Source organism: Ptiloglossa arizonensis, chromosome 3 (assembly GCF_051014685.1).
Source record: "Ptiloglossa arizonensis isolate GNS036 chromosome 3, iyPtiAriz1_principal, whole genome shotgun sequence".
Lineage (NCBI taxonomy): Eukaryota > Metazoa > Arthropoda > Insecta > Hymenoptera > Colletidae > Ptiloglossa > Ptiloglossa arizonensis.
This window is the reverse complement of record NC_135050.1, coordinates 22,651,807-22,673,690: the sequence shown is the minus strand read 5'-3', so window position 1 is coordinate 22,673,690 and position 21,884 is coordinate 22,651,807. Positions and strand designations below refer to the sequence as shown.

The following is a 21,884-nucleotide window of genomic DNA, read 5'->3' as shown; positions in this document are numbered from 1 at the left end:
ATCCGTAGGACCGAACGATCCATTTCCATCCATGGATCGTTTTACATTTTTTAAATAAACTTCCGTCGAGTTACTCGCGCATCGGGGAACATGTTTCGTAACACGGAGTGCCGGTTGTACAGGAAATGGAAACGAGAACAATCGAAAAAACCGAAGAAGGAAGTGAAAAAGGATAGATTGAAAAAGAACTCGGTAACCGACTGCATCGACGAATACCAAGCGGAAAATGTTGCAACGGTTTCCTCGGAGAGATGCAAAAAGGAGAAGAAAATTAGAAAACCGAAGACACGTGAAACGCACGTGTACAAAATCGTTTCGCTGTCAGAATTGTTGCTAAACAGGATTAAACCCTCGTTGGAAGTGAGAGAACGATTTCTCAATCCACGTCATTTCGTTTGCCTGCAAACTGACTCATCGACAATTGGAGCTGCGCCAGACGTAACGGAAATCACGAGTAAAATTTGGAAAAATAGTTTTCGTTGATTTTTTTTAGTTCAATTCAACGTCGATCGATCCATTAACGTCTTGACAATAACGAAAGTGTGGCTGGATCGCAATGCTATCAGAAATGTTAACAATTGTATTTATAGTGTAGAACTGTTCTGTAATATTGTAGAGAAGAATGAGGACAGAGTGAAATACGTGAAGCTACTTTTCTTTTGAAAAGAATTGAGTTTTCTGTGATATATTTATAGTAGAAACACTCTTCGATAGATTTATAATAGAATAAATTAAGATAATTTATAATAGAATTGACCAGGACAGTATTTTGGATTTTTGTTCGTGTAAATTACGTATGTATATATTTCTTTTTCGAATATCATCGTTTCGTACGTGTCGACAGTATTTATCATCGGGTGTTTTAAATCAGTGATAAAGTTACGACTTCTTGGGTAAATAGAACCACTGTGAGACACACTGACACCACGATACGAGAAACGTTAGAAAAGTGGCTTCGTTTGTAAAGATACGTGGGTGAAGTTATCTTTTCGAACGTAAGAATAAAATAATGGGATAGAATATAAAAACTGTAAGAACAAAGGATTAAAAAACCAAAGCAGAAAAAGTACAAAACAAGTGTCTCATTCGCTATAGTTTGTTTATAGCGTCACGTTCCTGGTATGGAAGAGTTTATAAAGGATGACTTTCTGGTTTCTCATCATCGATCATGTTTTTCTTAGTATCGGTAATAATACTGTCAACTTGTGTACATTATACATATATATATATATATATATATATATATATATATATATATATATATATATATACACCATCTGTAAATTATATCTCGCGTATAACATCACCTTCTATTTGTAAACAAGAGTATTATTACACACGTTGCATATTATTATTGAAAGAAAGAAAAAACTTGTGTATTATAATACACGTAATAGTGATAATATTACTATAGAAAAACTGATGCACTTATTATAATGAATATACATGAATATACACTGGTAGTTACTTTGTGTGTCAGGATAATCGAGTCTACGGGTCACTATGTCCCTTAGGGTATTATAAAAAAGTGTACACGCGATTAGAAATAATATTTCTCTTTTTATTAATGACAATCGAGACCTTTCACAGACATATATATTGATTTGTGTGTTTCAAAGAAATATATACACGATCAGAGATAACATCTTTCTTTTTATCAATGACAAATCTTCCGTAGACTGCACGTCCCTTTGGGTGTTATCAAAAAAAAAGGAATCACACGATTGTATATAATATATTACCTTTTTTTTTTGTAGAAAAACGAAGAATTCGGAAGAGGGGAAGAGCAGCCGAGAAATCGACGAAGGCTAAGAAAAAAACAAAACCGGACGAAAAAGTGAAAGAAGGCCAGACTGAGGAAAAGGCAAGAGTGGACAAAAGGATCGAGAAAAGTGAGATTGAGACAAAACCGGATGAAGAAATCGGGGAACATAAGACTGAGAAAAATCCGGGCGATGGAGCTGAAGAAGACGAGACTGAGGAAAAGGCAGGAGTGGACAAAAGGATCGAGAAAAATGAGATTGAGACAAAACCGGATGAAGAAATCGGGGAAGACCAGACTGAGAAAAAGCTGGACGATGGAGCTGAAGAAGACGAGACTGAGGAAAAGGCAGGAGTGGACAAAAGGATCGAGAAAAATGAGATTGAGACAAAACCGGATGAAGAAATCGGGGAAGACCAGACTGAGAAGAAGCTGGACGATGGAGCTGAAGAAGACGAGACTGAGGAAAAGGCAGGAGTGGACAAAAGGATCGAGGAAAGTGAGACTGAGACAAAACCGGACGATGGAGCTGAAGAAGACGAGACTGAGGAAAAGACAAGAGTGGACGAAAGGATCGAGGAAAGTGAGACTGAGACAAAACCGGACGAAGAAATCGAGGAAGACAAGACTGAGAAAAAGCTGGACGATGGAGCTGAAGAAGACGAGACTGAGGAAAAGACAAGAGAGGACAAAAGGATCGAGAAAAGTGAGACTGAGACAAAACCGGATGAAGAAATCGGGGAAGACAAGACTGAGAAAAAGCTGGACGATGAAGCTGAAGAAGACGAGACTGAGAAAGGTGAGACTGAAGAAAAGCAAGACGATGGAACCGAGGAAAGCAAAACCGAGGGAAAAGCGAAACCAGTTGAAAAAGCGACGAGTAACGACGCGAAGAAAAATATTGATGGTAAAAGAACGAGGAGAAAACGTAGACAAGCCAAGAAGAAGAAGTTCGTGGATTCGAAAGAGATCGAGTGCGATAGTATTTGCTCCTTCGACAGTTACGTGTGTCTTGAAGGTAACATTATTATTTTTCTTCGATAGAAATATAGTTTGTCGAATTGGTTAAGGTTTCTTGCGAAAAATTTAAGCGCGATAATTCTTTTAAAGTGAAAATGAATCTATCGAACGCGTCAACGTAAATCGAGTTCAATTTATTCAACGAATTGGTTTACACGATCGACTCAGTTTACTTTTACCAAAATGAAAGATATGCAAATTTTTTAATTTTTAATTGAATGAAGATTTATGACCGAGCAAGGTCGAAAAACAAATAACTTTATATTGACACCCTTATTCGACGATTGATTTTTGTGCACGTGACTCGGATGTACTGTTCGAGAACGAGTACACCCCGTTTACGTGTAACACGTATGAGATACATAGGTATATTTTGCATAATATATGTAGGTATATTTTCCAGGTAATAAAAGACATTATGAAAGCTACAAATATTACAGGGAAATATTACAAATTGGAAAATTTGTAAACAAAACGTGTTTATTTATGTGTACTGCGTTCTAGAAATGCGAGTGACCTTGAAACGACCTCGATACTTTCACTTGTGTCGATTTCAGTTATCCGAAATCATGATGAAACAATTATTGAACGAACATTTCTTTCGTCCGAACATTTTACTAGCGTTTCCATCATTTTCTTCTGATCGTTCTCGGCAATGATACACAATATCGATAAATTAATATTACATATATACATGATCGTTAAAGAGAACCAAAACTAAGAGGAGTTTAAACATTAAAAATAAAATGCTCGATCATCATTTTTTAGCCTATCTCCAATCAAATCCAAGTACAAATATTTCGAGCAATATTACAACCTTCATATTACAGGACGACAAAGAAAGAAATTCGTATGCGTATATTCTTTTATCCTCTTTTTCAATTATTCTTTTCAATTGTATTTCGACAACAAACGAACGAAATTTCCACAGAATGGAAAATTTAACTCTTCTCGGCGACCACTGTTCACCAACTGCGTGAAAGTGTCTATGTATACACTTTGGTGATAATGACCAGGAAAATTGCGCGTATGTATACGCTAACGATGCAAATGGGCGAATATCCGTGTTTTCCTTTTCCTTCGATTCAACGCGTATCATTCGTCGAAAATTCGAACAAACTATCTTTCGTATTCGTCGTTGTTATTATTACCAAGAGACCTTTTTCGTTCGTCAGGCTTAAGGTTTTCCTTTTCCTTCGATTCAACGCGAATCATTCGTCGAAAATTGAAACAAACTATCTTTCGTATTCGTGTCGTTGTTATTATTACCAAGAGACCTTTTTCGTTCGTCAGGCTTAAGGTTAACAACCGCGGACAAAAGGAAGATAAAAGAGTATCGTCGTCAAACCGAGGAAGGATAATTAGTCGAAGATGAGACCGCTGAATAGGATCGTTGCGAATGGCGTTCGCGCGAATCAACTACCCGGAAAAAGGAAGTCGAATTCAAGAAACGAAGCAAACAACGATAGATCAAGCGCAGTAATAGATTCTGCATAAACGGGATGGGAAAAATACCGAGGTAATGCGATGAACTTGTAGATAATCGATCTTTACCTACTCTGTAGCTTGCCCCTTATGGTACGTGATAATCGCACCGATGATCCAGAATTATTCTACGTAAAAGGTGTGTGTCCATTTACACGGTGGTAAAGAACTTTCCGCCAGTTTCACCCGATCAAAGACTCGATTGATCCCCGATTTCAGGATAAAAGGTACAAACGACACCGGCCCCCTTTGCGTTAAAGAATATTGATAATCGTTTAGAAGTCCACTCGGAAACAGTGTCGATATATCTCGTTCGTGTCACTCAGCTCATGGAGTCACGAAATTGGAACAGAAACACTCAATAGATCGTTGCAATAGTAATCTATATTGTAATTCAGTGCAAACCTGTACGATTCTCCGAAATAAAAATAAATAAGATGTTTCGAACGAGCGTTATATCGATAACGAAACGAACGTACATGTAAACGGGGTGGTGTAGCTTGACTGGGTTGTTCGATAAGTTTTTTCGTGTTTTCCATTGTAAAAATATACTATGACACTTCGACTTTGAATAATTGTAAATGTACGAACGAGTCGACAGATTTCCACGAAACTTTACATATGTTTATCGAACAGTAGTACTATCTTTGGAAAAATAAAACGACGAACTTGATAGCTCCGTTTCTTATGCAACGATGAAACTTATCGAGCAACTTACTGGATGTGTTTATTAGAAGTTATAGAATTGATCGAGAGAATATTTTAAAGGTGGAACGAGATTGAACAAAATGAAGGTTTGACGAAAGTATGAACTAAAGGGATTGGTTGGCAAGTGCAATGTATTTTTTTTTTAGTCTCTTATTAATTTTGAAGGATTTTACGAGTTAGAGTGGCTTGGTGAAACCAAGTCCTGGCTTTGTTATCAGAGCCACTCCCTCAATGGTGTTCTTCGGGGATTGTAAATGTGGTTGGTCGCGCGAAAGGTCCAATGGATTTGAATTGAAAAGTTTTGGGCGGTCTTCTGGGTTTCCCGAGGACCGGTTCCCTCGGTGGGCAGACGCGGAGAACACGATCTTATAAAAGAATCCTGATCGAAGGTACACCCCCGTCCGTAAGTATCGCGACGTTTAGTTTTCGTAAAAATGGCGAAGACTCTTCGAAGAAAAATACAGTCCTCGCTTTAGACTACGATATTTTTGTCGATAATGTAATTTTCTTAACGCGACCTTTTCTATATTATCTTTAAAGATCCAAAATGTCGTTCTGTACAACAAAAATTTCGATTTTTCTCTATTGCGATGGTGACCTAACCTTAAAATTTCTTTCCAACAAATCCACGTGCAATAGTTGCCTACTTATTTTATGATTTAAAATATCAAATGACGGATGATTCTTTCGTGTTCCTCGATAAGTTCGAACCAGTCTTTTATTCGCTTTCTATAAGTGTTTTAATGCTTTTGGACGAGGATGTATACGGCCATTTTGAACGTTAGACTTCGAGAGGAAGAATTTATCGACAGCTAATATTAGATTCACCAACCGGTCCAAATAACCATTTCCAACTGCTTCTGCAACGAAATTTATTTAAAATTCCATGGCGTATTTTCTGAAGACGTCACGACGATTTCTATTCCATACACACGATCAACTTTATTCCTCTTTTTCCTCGACCATTTCTTTCCGTTCCTCTTTTTCCTCAGATTTTCCTGAAACGCGTACAAGTTACACTTTCCTCGATACACCAGAATCTCTCGGTACAGTTGTAAGCTTAACCGGATTAGTTTTTTCCTCGAAAAAACTTTTACAATTATCTTTACGCATCCGTATTATCCTTGGTCGTTCGTTGATCCCGAGTACGAGGTTATGTTACTTCGATAGAGAAGAAGGATTTAAGCTCGTAATGGTCGTTGCAGCAATGGTTCGCTTAATGATCGAAAACAGGGACCAATTATCAATACGCGAATCACGGTTAGAGAATACAGTTTTGCATGTTCAACGATCGCCAACGAACGTTACATTAAAAAAAAAAAAAAGAAAAAAAGAAGTAAGTACCTTCTTCGTACGGTTAATTGAACGAGAAACAATTACACGATCCTGTAATTTACACACCGTTTTGCAACGGCATATTTGTCTCGTTGAATTAAAAATAGCGTTACTTAAACTCGATAAAATTGTCTATCCACTTATTATTGTTCGCGTCTTATAGAGATCGGAAGCGACAGTTAGGATAAAAAACTGATAATAATATGCAAAGTCGGTGGTATCGCGTTTAAACAAACTGGAATCCGATGCATGTTTCGCATCGTTGTCAGCACCGTTTCCTTTTACTGTGCACGACGAACGCATTAAAATTCTCTTCGTGGATAATACCTGACCCACGACCCATTCATACGCAATACTGGCGTAATTAAAAGTATCAGTTTGAGACGAATGGAAGAAAAAACTTCATTACACTTTTTGTTCGCCATTGAATCGATTATATTCCATCGTGGATGCAATTAATTGAATCATTGGAAGATTTTACTCGTTGGAAAAAACGGAGAATAGAGTTCACTCGATCTTCCACTTATTGTGCAACATATGTATCGTTGGCTGCATCTGTTGTGACTAGAAATAACGAGATGCATCGCACTTAATCGTAAATATCTCGAATCCGTTGTATCGCGGGACGGAACTCGTTGAAATCGTCTCGAGGTGAATTATCGCCCCATAGAATCGAAACTGTGATATTCCATTTCAGTAACCGTAACCTCGAGATATCCGTAATGAGGCTACTTAACAATCGATTCTATCGTGCAACGATCTTCGAATCGAATATTCTCGATATGCAAACTATCTTCCACATACTGGGTGTTTCGTAACACGTGAGAGGAGAATAGAATTGAAAATGTTCGTACGAACGTATACTCGGTTTTAAGTTTGTACCTGAGGTCGGGTTATGGTCGTTTTCGATGATTCTTCTCTACGAACCGGCCTGGGACAAATCCACCGAACTCTGTCTATACAATATCTCTATGCTCGACGTTAATATTCTGTTGAATATTTTTTTTATCTGTGAATTTTACAAATTCGTATACTTTGGATGAAACAACGAATTTAACACAACCCCAATCGACACCAACGAATATCTACAACTATACAACTTCGAGGAAGTTAGAAAAACAATAATAAAAATTCTTTAGTTATGAACCAACTCCCCTTTGTATACATCTAAAAATGCTTAAGAAGTAACTCGTTTCAAAATAGTGACAAAGAAGAATTCAATTGTTCGCAAAACTTATACGCAATTATTATCGTGCGATTTATAAATTTATAAATATCCTAGACAATATTGTGACCTTCTTGGTAGATATTGTGTCTCGAAAGAAAAAACCTGCTACATTCTAAATCTTCAGTAATTCTCGCTGCCTGAATTTCTCACTTGCACACTGACGTGGATTTCTCTGGTCCTAATAATTAGTATTTAATAAAATTAGAATCTTTAAAACTTGAACAAATATTACCATCGTAGACTGCACCGATCTTTTAAATATCTTTATCTCTTTCTCTGACAAGCTTTCTCGAAATTTACTTAAAAAAAAAAAAAACATAATTTGTACTCGCAACCGTACGAAACGATACTGCGAATACACGGTTCAAGTATCAAAAACCAATAAATAATTACTAAGAAAAGCGATGTGTGCGCAACGATCGTACAAATTGTTAGGTGCAAGTATCTTGTGTCGACCTTGATAGAATTTAAGGTCTAAGGATCGTTGAAGAACTCACGAAAAATTGTTAGATACGAGATTAGTTGTTCGTGTTCATTGAAAAGACGATAACCACGCTCCGTGTACCGAAAACACGTTTCCGTACACATGCGTGTTCACCCATATTGTTGACACAACGGGGCTAGATACGCGGCCAGCGAGCAAAGTCACAGTAATCTCCACCCGCGCAGTACACTAATAGATAAGTCGTTACCGTCTTCGTACGAACGATTCGACTCGTTATCTACTCATAGTGGCAACTGTCGGTTATCAGCCGACGATTTCAGGCGTTCGTTCGAAAAGAAAGGTTTACGATGAATAAAGCCACCACGTTCAGTGCACGACCGGTCGTCGACGAAGACGTCCGTAACTGCACCAAATCCATCGTTGGAACGATCGTGGTTATTCTTCTTTTTTTTTTTTTTTCTTCTCATTACTTCTTCATCCCCATCGTCGTCGTCGTGACAAGTCGCGCGTTCACCATTGTATCCAAAGGAAGTTAAGATGTTTTGCTACGCAAGGATACCGAAACTGATCCGTAAGTAAGCGTTGCGAACAACAAATAAATCGTGGTTTATTTTCGCGACGGATACCCGAATGGAAAATCAACGATCGCGAATACTTTTTCCTCTATTTGCGCAGAAACCTGGTGCGGTAGGGTTGAAACGATCGTGGTTATTTTTTTTTTTCTTTTTTATTATTTTTCATCCCCATCGTCGTCGACGTGACAAGTCGCGCGTTCACCATTGTATCCAAAGGAAGTTAAGATGTTTTGCTACGCAAGGATACCGAAACTGATCCGTAAGTAAGCGTTGCGAACAACAAATAAATCGTGGTTTATTTTCGCGACGGATTCCCGAATGGAAAATCAACGATCGCGAATATTTTTTTCCTCCATTTGCGCAGAAATCTATCGCTGTAGGGTTAAAAGTGTACGACGAGGATTCTTGCATTAAAATTCATCGATGTAAATCGCGCGGTGATAAATGGTTAATGATAGGAAAAATTGTGATGAAAATTTGCCTGAAACAATTAGTGTTCGACAGTTGTCATTTTTCAACGAGATATATCTCGATGAATATGGATTGGCGTACCATTGGTACAGGCTTAGAAACGATTGTAACCGCGAGGAACGTGGTATATCGTCCGGAAAAAATCACCGACAACGAGGAAATAGTGCTTGGTGTGAAACTGATGAATATTCTGGAAACATTTACGTTTGATTGGCGTTCATGCTTCATTGTATCCGCAAAGGGTACAGGTGTTCGCTAAGACGTTTGCACGAGCGTTAACGTGTACGTATATTCGGACACGTGTTTTATTTACACGTTTATTCGTGCATTCGTCGTTGACATTGCGATAGAATATTTGAACGTTTAACTGGGTGACTAGATTGGCTATAGTGTTTTGACAGAAAGTCTACTTTTACACGTGTTTTATCAACAGTTGCACAATACCGATTCTAAGACCTTTTTTTTGGATTATTTATATACATTGGGTTGTTCGGAAAATTATTTCGTTTTTTTCGGTGAAAATGAAACAGGATTTTTTTAGAGTGTATAAACATTTTATTAAATTATGTACTCTCCATTTTGGAAAACGAAACGAACAACCCAATATATATATAGTTTTCGTTTTTGTCGTTGAAAGATTTAGATACGTAAAATTCAAAATAAATGGCTGATATGGTAAGATTCCTTTCTTCTTGTATAGTAATTGTCACAGTAAGAAGTGGTCTGCTTTAGAAATTCTGAAAGATCGCCTTTCTTTTCCTAGATTCTTCGATGTTATTTTCCCGTCGCTTTGTCTCAGTGCTCAGACGACATAATTGTGCCGACAGGATTCCTTTCGTACTAGCTGCAAGCGTTTTGCTACTGTGCAACCATTATTTCTTTCGTGCGTCATTTAACGTAACGCGTTATGACTCTTCCGGTGTCGCGATGGCCAACAATTTTAAGGGTGCGTCAACGAACTGAATTTACGAAATGTTAAATAATTCTACACGGACGCGTGCGATTTGTGTGACAAAATTGTACGGTGAGAGCACAAGGGGGACATAATTGCGAACGGAAAGTTAGGAAACGAAGTATTCGAAAACGACCGATCGAGATCAAATTTCGACACAACAACTTCAATAATATCGCAACGAAAAAATCCTGTAAACCGGAAATACTTGTTGAAAACTTTCTAATCCACTGGCACAGAAGGACATTCTAACCCAGAAACATTTTGTACAGCTTGCTCCAAATTTTTCGCGCCACATTGCCAATAGACGAAATAATGACATCGCATAAATGTATAATTATACTCGATACAAGTGTTTCGTAAATACGTACGAATAGTGAACACGTACGAATATTACGCCGGTCGGTATCTTGTGTCAATTTTCATAAAAAAAAAATGTTTACCTGTACAGAAAATTATAAGGGTCCTCGTACCGTGTCACCAGAATTTCTCACTTGCATAGTGACGTGGATTTCTCTGGTCCTAATAATTAGTATCGAATAAAATTAGAATCTTTAGAACTTGGACGAATATTACTCTCATAGCCTGTACCAATTTTTTAAATATCTTTCTCTGACAAGCTTTCACAAAATTTACTTTCAGAAAAAAAAAACATAGTTTGTACTCACAACCATACAGAATAATACTACGAATACACGGTAAATAATTAATTACTAAAAAAAGCGATCCATCAATTGGTAAAACTTACTTAAAACACTTTATTGTCGAGACACGAAAAACAATTACATCTTCAAGGAATATTTCGAATTTCGTCTCCAATATTCTCGAACAATATTCTCGATAATTTGTCATCTGTTGTACCTGACATATCCAACGCTTATCGACCATTGTCACGTTCACGAGATCTCGTACATTCGCTCCCTAGATCACTATCCGCGCAACTTATTAATTATTAATTAAACCGAGGCTATTTTGTAACTTCGTTCCACGATCGTAAGAATTTAAATGATCGTCGACGGTAAGGTGTTGCGTTCCAAAACGAACCTAATCGAACACCACCGGTCGTGTTTGATCGATCGAGCACGAAACTCACATCGAACGAACTAATTACCGTTCCTATGAATAGCAATTTATTTACTCCGGGTCGTTAAGTAATTTCCACAGCTGTAACCATTCCGTGAACGATCATTACGCGTTAAACCCTAAAACAACGACCTGCTTTCGCAACGTTTCGCGATACACACCCGTGCACCGCGATACACGTTTCGATAGAGTGAAATTACACCGCCCTTTCGCTAGTATCGAAGATCCAAATACTCTTTCGACATCGATTAAATCCGGTGTTAAACAGTAGTGTCTCATACAGGATTTTACCCGCGTGTTTTTATAGAGTGAAATTACAGCGCCCTTTCGCTAGTATCGAAGATCCAAATACTCTTTCGACATCGATTAAATCCGGTGTTAAACAGTGTATCGTACAGAATTTTACCCGCGTGTTTCGATAGAGTGAAACTACAGCGCCTTTTCGCTAGTATCGAAGATCCAAATACTCTTTCGACATCAATTAAATACGGTGGTAAACAGTAGTGTCTCATACAGAATTTTACCCGCGTGTTTTAATAGAGTGAAATTACAGCGCCCTTTCGCTAGTATCGAAGATCCAAATACTCTTTCGACATCAATTAAATCCGGTGTTAAACAGTAGTGTCTCATACAGAATTTTACCCGCGTGTTTTTATAGAGTGAAATTACAGCGCCCTTTCGCTAGTATCGAAGATCCAAATACTCTTTCGACATCAATTAAATCCGGTGTTAAGTAGTAGTGTATCGTACAGAATTTTACCCGCGTGTTTCGATAGAGTGAAATTACAGCGCCCTTTCGCTAGTATCGAAGATCAAAATACTCTCTCGACATCGATTAAATCCGGTGTTAAACAGTAGTGTATTATACAGAATTTTACCCGAGTGTTTTTATAGAGTGAAATTACAGCGCCCTTTCGCTAGTACCGAAGATCCAAATACTCTTTCGACATCGATTAAATCCGGTGTTAAACAGTAGTGTATTATACAGAATTTTACCCGCGTGTTTTTATAGAGTGAAATTACAGCGCCCTTTCGCTAGTATCGAAGATCCAAATACTCTTTCGACATCGATTAAATCCGGTGTTAAACAGTAGTGTATCGTACAGAATTTTACCCGCGTGTTTCGATAGAGTGAAATTAGAGCGCCCTTTCGCTAGTATCGAAGATCCAAATACTCTTTCGACATCGATTAAATCCGGTGTTAAACAGTAGTGTATTATACAGAATTTTACCCGCGTGTTTTTATAGAGTGAAATTAGAGCGCCCTTTCGCTAGTATCGAAGATCCAAATACTCTTTCGACATCGATTAAATCCGGTGTTAAACAGTAGTGTCTCATACAGGATTTTACCCGCGTGTTTTTATAGAGTGAAATTACAGCGCCCTTTCGCTAGTATCGAAGATCCAAATACTCTTTCGACATCGATTAAATCCGGTGTTAAACAGTGTATCGTACAGAATTTTACCCGCGTGTTTCGATAGAGTGAAACTACAGCGCCTTTTCGCTAGTATCGAAGATCCAAATACTCTTTCGACATCAATTAAATACGGTGGTAAACAGTAGTGTCTCATACAGAATTTTACCCGCGTGTTTTAATAGAGTGAAATTACAGCGCCCTTTCGCTAGTATCGAAGATCCAAATACTCTTTCGACATCAATTAAATCCGGTGTTAAACAGTAGTGTCTCATACAGAATTTTACCCGCGTGTTTTTATAGAGTGAAATTACAGCGCCCTTTCGCTAGTATCGAAGATCCAAATACTCTTTCGACATCAATTAAATCCGGTGTTAAGTAGTAGTGTATCGTACAGAATTTTACCCGCGTGTTTCGATAGAGTGAAATTACAGCGCCCTTTCGCTAGTATCGAAGATCAAAATACTCTCTCGACATCGATTAAATCCGGTGTTAAACAGTAGTGTATTATACAGAATTTTACCCGAGTGTTTTTATAGAGTGAAATTACAGCGCCCTTTCGCTAGTACCGAAGATCCAAATACTCTTTCGACATCGATTAAATCCGGTGTTAAACAGTAGTGTATTATACAGAATTTTACCCGCGTGTTTTTATAGAGTGAAATTACAGCGCCCTTTCGCTAGTATCGAAGATCCAAATACTCTTTCGACATCGATTAAATCCGGTGTTAAACAGTAGTGTATCGTACAGAATTTTACCCGCGTGTTTCGATAGAGTGAAATTAGAGCGCCCTTTCGCTAGTATCGAAGATCCAAATACTCTTTCGACATCGATTAAATCCGGTGTTAAACAGTAGTGTATTATACAGAATTTTACCCGCGTGTTTTTATAGAGTGAAATTAGAGCGCCCTTTCGCTAGTATCGAAGATCCAAATACTCTTTCGACATCGATTAAATCCGGTGTTAAACAGTAGTGTCTCTGACAGAATTTTACCCGCGTGTTTTTATACAGTGAAATTACAGCGCCCTTTCGCTAGTATCGAAGATCCAAATACTCTTTCGACATCGATTAAATCCGGTGTTAAACAGTAGTGTATTATACAGAATTTTACCCGCGTGTTTTTATAGAGTGAAATTACAGCGCCCTTTCGTTAGTATCGAAGATCCAAATACTCTTTCGACATCGATTAAATCCGGTGTTAAACAGTAGTGTCTCTGACAGAATTTTACCCGCGTGTTTTTATAGAGTGAAATTAGAGCGCCCTTTCGCTAGTATCGAAGATCCAAATACTCTTTCGACATCGATTAAATCCGGTGTTAAACAGTAGCGTATCGTACAGAATTTTACCCGCGTGTTTATTTAACAGGCTCGAGAAACCAAAAAAAAAGGTGCATCGTTTGCGTCACCGTTGTACAAATACCTGGAAAACGTTAACAAGTGAATCGCTGGCAAAGAATCGAAGGTTTCGTCGCATTGTATCATTACCATGGCGACATCGCGCGGGAAACTCGTATCAAGATCATTGAATTAATCATTACAATTTATAAAGTCCCGCGGCACTCGATGCTCGCACGTAACACCGAACATAATGTAAGATTTTCTGAAATGTACACGTGGAGAGGTAGGGACTCGACTTCGAGCCTCGTTAGATCGGCCGATTAAACTCGGAGAATTGAAGAATCGGCAAAAAATCTATTAAAAAGGAACTCGCAACAAGAAACTCGACACTTTCGTGAAGGAAACACTATGTACATATACCGGACACGATGTAATGCAGCTTCCAGTCGGGTATACCGTGATTTAATGGTAGATTCATTCCTCGTACCTGAAATGTAGTTGATACTGTTTTGGGAATTGAACATAGGCACGCTGTTTCCCGGCCATTTTCTTTGTGTGCCGATGTGACGCGTATTTGTTGGTTTGAAATGTTCCGTCAGTGATCGAATTCGTGCAACTCGTCAAAGCAACCGATAAGGATAGAAATATGCATCGAATTCTGAAACGTCGTGAGTAATATTGAGATAAACAGATTGGCGAAAATTTGGCGGGAAATGTATTTCGTACGAAACTTTCGAACTCGTTTTCTGCAGTGAGTGAAAATATTCGAGTGTTCGGGAGAAACGAATCGGTTTGGATTATTTCGGATATTGAGTACTCGGTTGAGTATCCCGTTTCATCGAGGTAGTTCGATTATTCGAATAAACGAACATTCTTCGAACCAGTTTGAAAATTAAAAACGTGGTCCCTCTTGTTCGAGAAATCGTGCTTTACCTCGATCGCGTGTACTCGGGCAACTCTGTTGACAAAACGCGAACGAAACGCGCATATTTGTACAGATAAATGAAATATCCTTAAACTCTCGATGAAAACAAATTTTAATCGCGAACAATGTTATTGCAACTCGAAAACCGTGAACTTGCGAAGACTATCGACGAAATACACACATTATTACGAAACACATTCAATAAGCGTGTCCGAGAATACGATTGGCGATAAAGAGTATATGGCACAATAATTTCTTCTGTACAAAAGAAATTATCGGAAACTCTTGAACTCGCCATTTGTTATAACAACGCGATTACGGAATCAAAGAAACGTGTAGTCAATCCCGGACTGTTTAAAAAGATATTCGTAAGGCGTTGAATGTAGCATCGCAGTGCCATTTTCTTCATTATGATTAATAATTGTTGTCAATTAAAATAATCGTGCAATTTCTCTTAAATTCTACCAGATCGAATTCGACTTACGCGGTTATACTTGGTACTTTCGATCAATTTTTTATTCAAACAAATATCTGTTCTTGTTGCATTCTTGTCAGAAAATAAGTTTGGAAAATTTTTTTTTAGAGAGTGTTCGTGTGGAATGGAATTAGTTTACACAATCGAGTCAGTTTACTTTCACCAAAACGAAAGATATGGAAATTTTGAATGTTTTTAATCGATAGAAGATTTATGAACGAGTAAGATCAAAAAACGAATAACTATCCATTAACATCCTGTATGTTCGCGTATTTCGTAGTAGAAAGTTAATCATTGTGAAAATTATCTAATGATTTCAAGTTCATTATTACGTAAATAAATTTCCATTGTATACTTTTTCCGAATCAATTATCATTACGCACGGAAATTACGAAACGGTAATTACCAGTGATTAATTAACAATAAACTTTACAACAATTGATCAATGCAGGGAATAATAAGAAATTGATGAAATTTATTGTACATATTAAATATCACAATCGTATATGCAAATAATATAGTTAGTACGTGTTCGCTAATTAGCTATCTCGTGTTCGTTATACCAAATAAACTGGAAAATCAGAATGACACTTGGTAGTCTCGATCTATGCCGATCTCTAATTTACGTTTTTCTCCATTTTTTTTTTTTCATCGCATCTTCTTACGATTGACGAGTGTCGTTCGTGGATGAAAACAATTTTTTATTACTCGATGTATCGTACGATCCATAAATTAAACGACACGTTCGGTAGTTTGTTTCAAAATGAGATCGTGAATTTCTTATTGCGTGTCACAACGAGACAAAAAATCACGTATGACACAATAACAATACCATATGTCGTACAAAATAATTTCTTACCGCTGCTAATGGAATTTATGGAAGTTCGATCGAACATAGCACAAAAAGTATACGTCTCTAATAAAAATTATGAATTCGTTAAATAATGATCATAAATCCGAACTGCGGACGTTATGGTGATGTATACTCTGCATTATTGTTCGGACATTAAATTGTAAATCAACACGGGCAACACACTGTTGCAAGAAAGTAACGAGAATAAAGTAAAAACACTTCTGCAAGAAGTCTCGAAGAGATTTATAAACCACATTGCTAATGATCACGAATTGCAATCGTGTTTTTGTTCAATCGCCTTCTTTGACGCACCGACGTGTAATAATATCGTGTCTAAAATTGATTACTAAAAAGATGATTACGATCTCTCATATTCTACCAATAGTAATCGATCGACATTGTGCAGGATGCACCCCAATCAATGATGCAACGCAGCGAGTTATTATACATGCAAAAGTGAATCGTTCCTTCGAGGCTACATTTTCAAGGAAATCGATTTAAAAATGTGTGAGTGGTACATCTCGCACTCATTGGAGAAAATTTCAATACCGATCGAACTCGATATAAATTTAAATAACATCGATATTATCTTCGATGTACACTCGATACCATTCACATGGAGCATGAATCCTTCATAGTTGGGACTCGATAGAACTGCCATTATTGATCTCGAAGTGACCCAATACGATGATCCAAAGTTCGATAGATCCTAGAAATACAAAAGATGTTTGATCAGAGAGGAGTAAAATTTTTATTTACGTTCGAATAACGAATAAAAGACACTATTCTTCGTCGAGTCAAAGTTCGAATTTGAATCATAGAACGAAATATGTTGTCCGTGTCGCAAGAATTTTTATCATCACGTTCAACGAACCCTTCAACTAATATTTATTTCGAGGATCTTGTATGTGTCTTTTCTAATCGTAGGTCATAGGAATTCCCCAAACCTCCCATGCCCTCGAAGGCCCCCAAGAACTCACCATCGTTAATCGCGACAACTGAGTCCGAACAGGAAAAACCGGATTATTTCATGCGAGTGATATTGCAACTAGATTTACCAGAGTATTCGTGTTCATTGAAAACGACGAAGCTTGGAGAGAGAAACCGTAAAAACTGCACATTAGCGGCAGACCAGTTATTTCCCATACAACTGCGTCTTTCAGAAAGTGCCCTCATAAATCTATAATTGCGTTCAAGATCAGAAACTGCTTACATAACAGCCACTTTACCACATGTGTTGAAATAACTCATTAGCCAATGGTAATTAACACGGTCTTTAACAGTCTCGTTCGAAAATCTACATTATTATGTTTTTTATACATTGTTGTGTCTATCCTTCGTTAGATCGGACTTATACGCGATGCATTTCAACATTTTCACTGTTCGAGAAAATTTCCGATGGAACTTGAGAACGAGTGATTTCGGATCACTATCAATGTCTCGTACGGTTCACCCTTGTGCATTTTCGCAATAAATATACATGTAAGCGAACATACTATGTGTGCTCTAATAAATATTAAATAAAAGTTTTTCTTCGGAAAGACTTCTTCGTTGCTTTTCTAATCGATTTCCAATGTGATCAGCAGTTCCTTTACGTGTTCTCTTTTCATACATCCGTAGAAATATTTCAAAACCGAGATTAGAATTTCATCAAGTTATCTTAAAAGCTATTCAATACATCAACACAGTAGTTTAATAAATTTTATACAGGAATCGCGCAAAAAAACTGATAAGGTTTCGTTTTTTTAAAAAAACAACTACAACTGCACCGAAGTACCTCGAAAGAGAGTTACACGAGAAAATTATAGTGCTCCGTACGAAAAAAAAAAAAAATAAGAACGAGTATAATTGTACACTGCAAGTGCACCGATGCACTTCTGAAAGAAGTCGCGCAACATTTACGAGGGAGCCTGACGAACGATAAAATTTCTCACCGCGATCTTTCTCCGTCTTCGAGAGAAATAGAGGTACAAGTCGGCCATTTTGTTAGATCTGCTCCGTACACGGCTGCCGTTAACGAACGATTAGTTTCGCCAATACGACGCTTTCGGAGAATTGGCCGCGAGTGAGTCATTGAATCACCGATGAGACGAACTGCTCCGTCGATCTGTTCTTTTACAATTGGTTCTTCTGCCAAGGAACTGGCCGAAGGGCAACCGAGTCGTAAACTGGCTTTAAAATCCTCGACCGTGGTCGTTTTCTTCCTACGGGCTGACATCACCGTGCAAAAACACCCTTTCCTACTTCTCTTCATTTATTTTGTTTCCCGCCGCGCTATCTGCAACCGATATTTTTCGCCACTCGCAAGACAGGTAATTGCACGCAAATATCCCGCGCTGCATACGGCCGGCTGTTTACGATATGCAAATCGCATCCGTTGCAATTTTCCAGCCTCGTCTCAGACGTGGAAAACAAAAATCCCGATCATCGGTGGAACCGTGGAACGTTTTAATATTCCACGTACCGAACTCTTTCACAAGAGATCGTGTGCAATCGATAAAAATTACGGAACGATTTCTTTTTTTCTTTTTGTAGGGAAAAACAGGTTTTAAAATCCCCTGATCACGGTGCGTTCGACCGTGCACGTGTGTATGTACAGTACGCGCGCGGAAAGATTGCTTCTGAAGGTTTATCAGTTCTGTAGTAGTGCACTTAAGGGGCATTGCATTTATTGTTAGATTACTTTCACATTTTGTAAGAAATAAATGATCGTGATTGTACAGTTCGCGCGCGGAATGATTGCTTCTGAAGGTTTATCAGTTCTGTAGTAGTGCACTTAAGGGACACTGTATTTATTGTTAGATTACTTTCACATTTTGTAAGAAATAAACGATCGTGATTGTACAGTTCGCGCGCGGAAAGATTGCTTCTGAAGGTTTATCAGTTCTGTAGTAGTGCACTTAAGGGGCACTGTATTTATTGTTAGATTACTTTCATATTTTGTAAGAAATAAACGATCGTGATTGTACAGTTCGCGCGCGGAAAAATTGCTTCTGGAGTTTTATCAGTTCTGTAGTAGTGCACTTAAGGGACACTGTATTTATCGTTAGATTACTTTCACATTTTGTAAGAAATAAATGATCGTGATTGTACAGTTCGCGCGCGGAATGATTGCTTCTGAAGGTTTATCAGTTCTGTAGTAGTGCACTTAAGGGACACTGTATTTATTGTTAGATTACTTTCATATTTTGTAAGAAATAAACGATCGTGATTGTACAGTTCGCGCGCGGAAAAATTGCTTCTGAAGGTTTATCAGTTCTGTAGTAGTGTACTTAAGGGACACTGTATTTATTGTTAGATTACTTTCATATTTTGTAAGAAATAAACGATCGTGATTGTACAGTTAGCGCGCGGAAAAATTGCTTCTGTAGATTTATCAGTTCTGTAGTAGTGCACTTAAGGGACACTGTATTTATCGTTAGATTACTTTCACATTTTGTAAGAAATAAATAATCGTGATTGTACCGAACGAGTATTATTCGCTGTAATACCAGATGCAATTTTTTCACGTGCGTATTATACAACGTATAAAAGTGTGTATGACTGTTAACGCGCGTTCAAACGATTGAATAGATTTCAATGAAGATTTATATTTAAGTTTCGTATGCTTATCTCGGGATCTGATTATATTCTGAGCAAAATGAACTCGTGGATAATCATGGTTACCTCTTGGAAGCTTGTGGTTTCCCAGATAGATATTCCTCGTTCGTAAAATGTTTTGAAAATGGTTGAAATAAGTTTTAAAAAGAATTAAATTTTACACGATAGAATTTTATTTATCCTCTATCTTCTCCAATAAAGAACAAAGTAAAACTTATTCGCTATACACTCGACTCACGTTTCTTAATCCTCCAAAGTGAACTCCAAAAGTCTATTTCTTTCTGGGACACCCTGTAAATCATTGCGAAGGAATGTTAAGTTTACCTATCACTTGACGACTTCCCATAAATAAAAAATGAACATGCACACGAGTCAGAACCGAAACGGACAGAGTTCACGGGTGATTATTTGGAAGAAGATAATTGCTGAAGCGATCGGCAACACTGGTTCTTTTTGTTTGCTCTTTCGTTAATGGAAATAAACACATCTTAGGTTTCGTCGATTTCGAGCCAACTTATTTGCAATACTATTTTCAGTGATTAGTAACAAAGTGAACGGTGAATGTAATATCGATGGTGAGTTTTTCTTCTGGAGAAAAGTTGCAATTCATTTTCCGTTAACGGTCGGGAAAAAATTTATTCAACGATCAAAGATACGGTCGAAACGTGTTTCTCGGGAGAATAAATCGAATGCAATTTCCACGTAATTTGTCACTCGGGCTAACATGGGTTTTCGATTAAGACGTTGTTAACAAGATCTACGTTCACGTTTGCGATTTCTAAGAAAGCTACGTACAAGGGTAAACGGGAATACGTACACAGTATCTCGAAAGATGAAACTCCAGGGAGTTACATAAAATAAGTCGAAAAAAATTGATCTAACCCACGATCTGACCCAGACCTGACCTACTTTTAACATCGAACTAGTCCAAGTAACCTACTTATAAAACACGATTAACGAACTCCAGTTATCGGTTCTTCGTTATCGCTTAATTCATAGATTATCCCTTTGCGCATATTCCTTAATTCGCAGTATTTCGCACGAATTGACCAGTCACATATTTATGTTATTAAATCACGAGTTTCTTTCGTGGGTGTAGCGAAAATTAAAGGTCACGGACGTTCAAGTACGCGGAGTTGTACCGAGGGAATTTGACCAAAAATTTTAATCGATCGAAGTAAAATATTTACCTGTGATTTTCTACGTGTTAACGAATAATTTGGAAAAATTGAAAATATACAGTCAAAATAGTTTATTTTATAGAAATGGTTGATCTCCACGGTTCACTATTGTAACGAAAAATGTGAAACACCAAATGGAGCAAAGTTTGTTATTTCTAACTGATTTCGTGTATGAAATATTCTGTAATAGATGATTCTCTAAACGAAATAAATATTTTCATTTTATATCACCACGATTACTATCAGTGCGAAACATTTATCGAAGTCTTTGAAAATGTAAAATTCGTCTCTCCTTACTTTCGAAAAACGGAACGAATTTCTATTTTCGAATCCGCGCCGGTAAAGAATAAATAAGCAGTTTGTAATTCCGTGTGTATATAAATACTTTCGTCGTCGTTAACTTCTTTTTAACGTGTCCGACTCGAATTAATTTTCAAACAGTTTTGTTACTTTCGACCGGAATATAAAACGTGCAAAAAGAGGTTTGTGTGTCATCGAACGTAAATTTGGACCGTGTTTACGGAAACATGCTAAATATTTCACATTCTCGCGCAATTGAAATAGTTCCTACGTCGAAACAACGCGAAGATTTGCAATGATTTCGTTGCTCGAAAAATTCGCGATTCCTCTAAATTATTCACCGAATCGTAACGTCGTGTTACCCACAAACAATAATTATTCGGTTCCCCGGGAACCGTTTATTTAATTTTTCGTTCGTTGTAAAAAATCAATGTTAATTGCCAGTAAACAGACAACGACGAAGTCCTGTGTGAAATTCATCGATTTGTGTATTCGTAATTGATTTGTTTTCGTTTAATATTTTCACCTACTTCTCGAGATACCCGAATCGAATTTATTTTATTTGCATAAAACGAACGTAAAATATTCTACGGTGAACCTGCCACCGTAAAGGTGTTAATCTTTAGAAAATAATTTATATTCTTGTACGCTGTATGATTATGGCCGAAAATTGTGTTCAATCGACTCTGATGTTCAAAAATATCGATAACAACGAAATATTACGAAAGATAC

General features: G+C 37.5%; 2 protein-coding genes across 4 annotated transcripts in view; one reads left to right on the top strand and one right to left on the bottom strand.

The window, feature by feature from the left end:
- Positions 1 to 8,399: 8,399 nt before the first annotated feature.
- LOC143144279 (scavenger receptor class B member 1) overlaps positions 8,400 to 21,884 on the top strand; it is a 52,634-nt gene continuing 39,149 nt past the window's right edge. The window contains exon 1 of one of the 3 annotated variants that reach the window (XM_076306541.1): positions 8,400 to 8,417. Coding sequence is in view for 2 of the 3 variants with exons in the window: in XM_076306539.1 (XP_076162654.1) it covers positions 8,784 to 8,817 (34 nt within the window). In the remaining variant the exon portion in view is untranslated. Of the gene's footprint in view, positions 8,418 to 8,688; positions 8,818 to 14,305; positions 14,487 to 21,884 lie in introns of those variants that run through there. The other 2 variants (XM_076306539.1, XM_076306540.1) reach the window with 2 other exon arrangements.
- On the bottom strand, positions 15,758 to 18,289 carry LOC143144541 (uncharacterized). The gene is made up of 2 exons (XM_076307054.1): positions 18,006 to 18,289; positions 15,758 to 16,780 (listed from the first exon to the last, which is right to left on the bottom strand). Exons 1-2 carry the CDS (start codon positions 18,287 to 18,289, stop codon positions 16,732 to 16,734), a joined length of 333 nt encoding a protein of 110 aa, XP_076163169.1. The 3' UTR covers positions 15,758 to 16,731.

Coding starts and splice junctions, on each gene's coding strand:
- LOC143144541 (XM_076307054.1), bottom strand. CDS start 18,289: ATGTCAGCCCGTAGGAAGAAAACGACCACGGTCGAGGATTTTAAAGCC. Junction 16,781..18,005: donor GAAGACGGAGAAAGATCGCG/GTGAGAAATTTT, acceptor TTGTATTTCTAG/GATCTATCGAACTTTGGATC.